General features: G+C 56.3%; 1 protein-coding gene across 1 annotated transcript in view; it reads right to left on the bottom strand.

The window, feature by feature from the left end:
- OTUB1 (OTU deubiquitinase, ubiquitin aldehyde binding 1) overlaps positions 1–2,610 on the bottom strand; it is a gene marked incomplete at its 3' end in the record, with an annotated part of 7,470 nt that extends 4,860 nt beyond the window's left edge. Inside the window, exons 1-3 of the mRNA XM_010838086.1 lie at positions 2,526–2,610; positions 666–727; positions 337–435 (exon numbers count right to left, since the gene is read on the bottom strand). Of these exons, the coding sequence (XP_010836388.1) occupies positions 337–435; positions 666–727; positions 2,526–2,583 (219 nt within the window). The remainder of the gene's footprint in view (positions 1–336; positions 436–665; positions 728–2,525) is intronic.
- Positions 2,611–7,040: the final 4,430 nt, after the last annotated feature.

Genomic DNA, 7,040 nt, shown 5'->3' with positions numbered 1-7,040 from the left:
CCCCCACCCCCCGTGAACACTGAGACCACAGGCTCCCCACAGCCGGCACCAGGCCCCCCAGGCATCATCTCCCGCAACCTCACAAGCACCCTTGCTTTCATCACCCCGATTTCACAGCTGAGGTCTCCACAGCTCTGAGACATCGAAGGAGCTGCTGAGGATACAGCTGCCATGTGGCAGCGTCAGGATCTGAATCAAGGTCTTTTTGGTTCCAGACTCTGCCAACCTGTGAACCAGTGACCAGAGGGCTTCCCACCATCCGACCCTCTGAGGCCAGGCCCAGCCAAGCTCAGGTCTAAAGCGGCCAGGCTCCTGAGCCCTCGGCCAGGCTCCCACCTTGATCTTCTGTTGATAGATGTTGTCATCCTCAGCATACTCTTTGTATAGGACAGAGAGCTCCAGCCGCTCCGAGACCAGCGGGTTCTGCACAGCAATCTGCGGGGTGGGGAAGCCATCACGTTCTGACAGGCGAATGGAGTGACCCACACCTGTCAGCCCGAACATCTAGCTGAGAGTTGCCGGGCACAGGGGCCACACATCCCCCCATAAAGGCATCTAGTACCAGCTCAGCCTGGGGAGGGGGAGCTTCTGGAGGAGAGACAAACGGTAGGCCTCAGTCCAACCAATGTATCCCCAAAGTAAGGCCACTGGCCACAGCCACTCACCTCTTGCTGAATTCGGTCCTGCTGAGCCATGATGGCTTCATCATAAGCAAGACAGTTAACACCTGGAAGAAGGAAGGCCAAGGAGTACAAGTGGGCCCTGGCTCTCCGCACTCCAGGAAGCGGGGCCGAGGACAAGAACGGGCCAGGAGAGCAGACGTGCAATCTGGAAGCATGCGTCATGCCCTGCTCCACCCCAACTGTGGGATCTTGGCAAAGTCCTTCCACTTCCCGGGCATGAGTTTTCTCATCTTTAAAGGGAGGAGGCCAGGGACTTCCCTGGAGGTCCAGTGGCTAAGGCTCCGAGCTCCCAATCCAAGGGGCCTGGGTTTGATCCCTGGTCTGGGAACTAGATCCCACATGCCATAACTGAGACCCGGCACAGCCAAGTAAGTATAAATAAATGGTGAAAAATAAAGTAAGCAGGCCAAGGTGACCGCCCCCCAGGGTACACTCTTCCAGCTTGAACAAGCCCTCTCCCCCTGCTCTGTAACATCACTTCCCAGCAGCCCGGAAGGCCCCTGAGCCAGGTCTCTTGAGGAAAGACAGATGAGGAAGCAGAGTATCTTCGGCTAGATGAGAGCTTTACTTTACTCAATCACACCATTCCTCCACCTGCCATCCTGGGTATTCTTAATGGTGCCCATTTTACAAAGAAGAAAAATGCAGACAGGTGAAATCATCTGCCCCAAGTAACGAAGAGGGAGACCTGTGGTCAAACCCAGGTTTGTCTAATTGCAAAGCCTGGGCTCTTCGCCACAATAACTCCTCTGGCACCTTACTGCAGAGGCTCATGGTCAGCTGTGAACAGAGACAGATACCACCACCTTCCCCCCTTCACTGTGATGCTGTGAGGAGGTGGTATCTTAAGAGGCGTAGTTCAATACACATCACTGAGTTGGGCGGGTCCACCCTGTGGGCCCCATGCCAAGCAGCCACTGGTGAGGAGCCAGGTGACCTGAATCCTGGCTCTGGTTCTTTCTTAACTTATATGATCCTAAACAAGTCCCTTGGGGGGCGGGGGGCGGGTCTAGGTCCCCCAAAGCTCAGTTTTTTAGAAGGGGAGCTGTGTGCTGAATGACTTTTAAGGCCAATCCTTTTGATCTTGAGCAGCCCGGGGCCTCAGCTGGGCCTCCACCCACCCCCTACACTATACTGCAACTGGGCCATCCCTCCCAACCCTAGTGACCTCCTCAGTCCCCAGTTTCTAACTCAGGGGTGAAAAGAGGGTGGGTAGTTTTGAGAGGTCCAACTCTTCAGGGGTCTAAGGAAACTATGCCGAGACAGGAAGCAAGGGGCTGCGAGGCTAGGAGAGGGGGCTCTACCGGAAACGAAGGGCGCTGCCCTCAGGGGCACACACCTGCGGCCGCTCACAACCTCGGGCCGCCCGCAGCATCCCCAGCGGCCCGCCCAGTCCTTTGTGCTCCGCAGCCCGGCGTAATTCGACGCCCTCCCGGGCTCGGGCCGCTCTGGAGGAGGCGGACTAGACGGGCCGAACTAGGCCCGGGCCTGAGTGCCAGGTCCGGGGCGGGAGAGCCGGGGACCCGGGAGCCGGACGCCCGGCGGGGAGGGGGCTGGGCCGGGGGGTCGGGGGGCGGAGCGGCCTAGGCCCCGCCCCAGGAGCGCACGACAGGGAAGAGTCGCGGGCCGGAGCCCGCCCCGCTTTCTCTCCCGCCGCCCGCCCGGCCAGGGGTCGCGGCGGCGGCTCCTTCCATTGTGAGGGGGAGGGGAGGCGGCGGAGGCGGGGGAAGGGACCCTCCGCTCACTTCGCCGCCAGCCGCCCCAGCCCTGGTTTTCTCGGGAACCGGCCATCCGGCATCGCCCCCGCTAGCCCAGGCCGGGCGGCTCTCCCCTGGTCGGTACCTTCGGAGTCGCTGCCAAGCGGCTCCTGCTTCTGCTGCTGAGGTTCCTCCGCCGCCATCTTTAAACAGCGCCGCACTGCCGACCGCTTCCGGGTTACTAGTTGGCCTCCCCCCGGAAGACAGCGCCTCCTCGAGGCCCCTCCTTGGTAACGCCCCTAGCAACGGGATCCCCTCGGGCGTAGTCACCCGAGGGGCTCGCAGTCGCGTTCGGCAGCGGCCGAAGCCGGGGCAAGTGAAGGCGATCCCCGCCCGCCGTCCTCCCGCACACTTGCTCGGCTCCATCTTCCCAGGCTCCCAATGTGCCGGTTGGTGATAAGAGCTTCCTGGGGCCACTTGAGTTTTCTTTTCACTAGAGTTTGAAACGCGGATTGTATTATTGAGATAAGCAGGAAAATGAAATTCAAATCACGGAAGACAATTCCCGCTGCGGGCTCCAGAACTCAAGACAGGCCAATGCAATGAGGATCACCTAGCCGAGGAGACCGGGAATTCTGCTAATATCGGAGCTCTGGGAATTCACCGCCCCCCTCCACCGAGCCTCGGTTCCGAGCGGACTCTGGTGTCCTGCTTCTGACCTAGAGACCATGTTCCTTAGGGTCGACCTAACTTTGGACTCCCTGCCCTTGTGGTTATGAGAAAATCAGGATTTTTTAAGATAAAAGTTAAACCAATGAAAACCAGATTAGTGGTTCCCAAGGGTTGAGTAGGGGGCAGGAGGGAAGTGGATGTGGTTATAAAAATGAAACAGGAGCATCCTTGTGGAGATAGAAGTGTTCTTTATCTTGAATATATATGGAGATCCTGGAATATGCTGTACTGTAGCTTCAAACGCAAGATGTTACCAGTGGGGGGAAGTGGGTAAAGGATACACAGGATCTTTTTGTGTAATCTGTTAAAATCACCTGTGAATTATCTAAAAACTTAAAAAGTGTCAAGGCCTTGGATGCTGAAGATGCAGTTATTTAGAGAAGTCACCTTCAGGGGTACTTGTTTTTTGCCTTTCACTATGGAGGGCCTTTTCTGTGATATGACAGTGGTCTCTTAGCACTTGAGGAGGCCGTGTCTGAGCCCCAGTCAGATCCCTCCGTTCATGATAATACAGGTGCAGAATAGGATGAATATATTCATGAGCTACATCCAGTCCTGGGGCAGGGACAGTTGGTGCCTGGGCTCACCACACTGCCCACAGTGGCGCTCTCACAGCAACGCTACACATGCCAAGTCTGTGCCCCAGCAACATTGCAAATTACTATTTCCTAGGTCACCGATCCTTGTGTTTGCTTCCAGATTCAAGGAAGCAAAGGGGCTACCCATTTGGATCCCATTCCTACCAAACTGGGCTTCTCGGGTGACACTAGAGGGAAAGAACCCGCCTGAAATGCAGGAGATGCAGGAGGTGCAGGTCGATCCCTGGGTCGGGAAGATCCTCTGGAGGAGGAAATAGCAACCCACTCCAGTATCCTTGCCTGGAGAATCCCATGGACAGAGGAGCCTGGCAGGCTATCTATCGCCCATAGAGTCACAGTCAGGCGTGACTAAAGCCACTTAGCGCACACACACCCAGTGCACCAAACGTTCTTTCCTTTCCCCAATTTTGCCAATGCGATCTGGAGCTGCCAGTTAGCCCTTCAGTCAGTAGCTTGTGCATGCCATGTTCAGATGTGCCCGACTCTGCGACCCTGTGGACTGCATGCCGCCAGGCTCCTCTGTCCATGAGATTCTAAAGACTAGGATACCGGAGAGGGTTGCCATTTTCTCCTCCAGGGGATCTTTCTGACTCAGGGATCAAGCACGGGTCTCCTGCGTCTTCTCCACTGGCAGGTGGATTCTTTGCTGCTGAGCAACCTGGGAAGCCCTCAGCACTGGTATTACCAAATGAGGAGCAGTTGATGACAAAAGCATTTTTATTTTGGCTTTACAAAATCTTGAAAATAGCTGTAAGACAACTCCACCTTTACCCCCACTCCTTACTTTGACAGGGAGTCTGGGGGGGTGGGGAGCATACAAAGCGGAGCTGGATTGGGATTCATGTGGGGACAGAGAATACAGTTGCTCTGGAGGGTGAGAAGGAATCCCGTTTGCCATCCAGTGCTGGACTGCGGCCATGCTGCCAACGCCAAGTAAATGTCTCCCTCAACACAAGGGTCTGGGGCTCAGAGAACGGATCTGCACCCTCAGTGTATGCAGGGTGTGGAGTTGAGGGGCTCTCCTGCCTGCTGCCCACCCTCCCCCTCTTGTCAGGCAGTGGGGAGCTTTGGCTCTTAATCCAGTCCCAGGATGGTCAACTTTTGCCCTGCTCTTTTCCATGTCAATTTGGTGAGGACTATTCTCTTACCCTCATTCCATCTCTCCTGCTACTTTTTACCATTTTTGGGTTTTCTCTATCCTGAAGCATCTAAAACCCAATAGCATATTTGCCAGGAATCACCAGCTCCAGACATTTACCTTTGCCTTCCAATTTACAAACCCAGAAATGAATGGTCGCACACTGCTGGTCTCGCCTGCGGAGGCCTATCATGGAACCCAGGCAGCACTGCTGCTCGGGTTCAGGCTGCTGCTGGGAGGTCACAAAGGTGAAGGGCAGCAGCCTAGGACTTTATGTTCCATAGACCCGACCGGGCATAGATGCCTCTTCACAGGCTCAGGATGCGTCCAGACAAGGCATCCATGACCATAGCATTCTCTCCGCTGGAGGGAGAAGAGACCCCATGCAGAACCCAGGACTCTGTGACCTCAGCCACAGACGAAGAGTTTTAGGACAGTACAGAGGCCCTAGAGAGCCACGGGGCTTCCAGGCCCGCCCAGCTTCTCAGGGAAGGGGGCCAGGCAAGAGGCCGTGGCACAGGCCGTGGGAAAGCCGCAATCCTCAGAGGGATCGTGGGTGGGAGAAAGCCTCAAGGTGGGCGGAAGATGAGGCCCTGGCGATCTTTTCCAAGACAGGCTTAGGGGTCAGGCAGCTGCCCGGGTGGGAAGAGTAGTGGCATGCCCAGCCCAGAAATGGACCTCTGGAGATGCCACTGCAGGGATATACAACCATCCACAGGCAGCCGGCTCCAAAGTTATGGTCTAGCGAGGCTTTGATGGCACAGCCAGGCTGATGAGGCTGAGCGGGAGCTGCCGGGGAAGTTACTTGTCTGCAGGGTTCACACCACCTGAGGCAGAAAGTGAGCAGAGGCAGAGGCTGTGTAGAGAGAAGCCCCCACCCTCTGACTTGCACCGCCCATCTGACTCACCACCCGTGCTTGTTTGGACACCTGCCTCCTGCAGATGTCTCACACTGAGATTCACCTCAAGTCTGCAGAGGATCCAGCCACACAGGACCAGAAGGATGCATGGCTCCTTACTGTGGTTAACTAGTCACCAGTTAGTGGTTTAGAACAACGCAAATGTTTAGTTCTGCAGTGTGAGAGGTCAGAGGTCTGGTATGGGTTTCATCAGATGAAATCAAGGTTATCTGTAGGCTGTGCTCCCGTCCAGGGGTTCTGAGGAGAGTCTGCTTCCCACTCACGCAGGCTATTAGCTGCCTTGCAGCTTGGGTCTGAGGTCCTGTGTCCCTGCTGGCTGTAAACGGAGAACTCTTCTCAGCTTCTAGAGGCCACTGTGTTCCTTGGAACACAGCCCACCTTCTCCATCTTCAAAGCCCCAGGGCAGGCAGAGTCCGCAGGGGCATCTCTGCCTGTTCACCTGAAGGACCCGTGTGACTACACTCAGCCTACGGGGTAATCTCCCACTTTGGCATGCCTGATTTTCATCACACTTTTGCCAGGACGGTAACATAGTCACAAGGGTGCAGAGATTAGGGCATGGACATTTGGGGAAGGACACTTTCCTTCCTGCCACATGACCACCTTCACTTCAGTCATGAAAACTGACACCCAGAGAGGCTTGACTTGGTCGAGGTCAAGTGGTAAATGGCCAAGCCAGGCCTCAAACCCAGGCCTCCTGACTCCCGGTCCACTATGCTTGACGTTATATTCTCTGCCACGACTGCAACCTTCCCTCCACACGCCCGCACCTGCTGCGTGCACACCAGGACATAGACACCCACCCTCCAGACTCAGGATCCGACAGAGATCTACAGACAGACGCAGAAGACGCTGTTTGGGGGCACAGGGAACCTTGCTCTCGCTACATAGACTGGTCCCTGGGCCTCTGACTTGGTTAGCGGTGAGAGGGACACGAACGGTGACCAGATTTAAGGCCCAGGGGCTACACTGAGGACGAGGGGAAGATGGGGTCTGAGCACGACAGCTCATGTCCTAAGCCCCCCATCCACCCCCAAGTCCATGACCCTCCCGCTCGGCTCACTGCTGTGCCCAGCAGTGCAGGAGCACAAGAGCGGCAAGGGCTGCTGGGCTTCCCAAGGGCTTTCTCAGACCAGGCTCCTGAAGACCTGGCCTGTAACCACTGGCTGCCCTTCAGTCCGAGGAGTGGTTCAAGATGCACAGCTTTGGGCCTTAGCCCTCCTGGGCCACGGGGACCATTGTGTCCCCTGGGGATCCAGCGGCACAAAAAT

This window comes from Bison bison, unplaced genomic scaffold (genome assembly GCF_000754665.1).
Source record: "Bison bison bison isolate TAMUID 2011002044 unplaced genomic scaffold, Bison_UMD1.0 scf7180017864089, whole genome shotgun sequence".
Lineage (NCBI taxonomy): Eukaryota > Metazoa > Chordata > Mammalia > Artiodactyla > Bovidae > Bison > Bison bison.
This window is presented reverse-complemented; position numbering and strand designations above follow the sequence as displayed.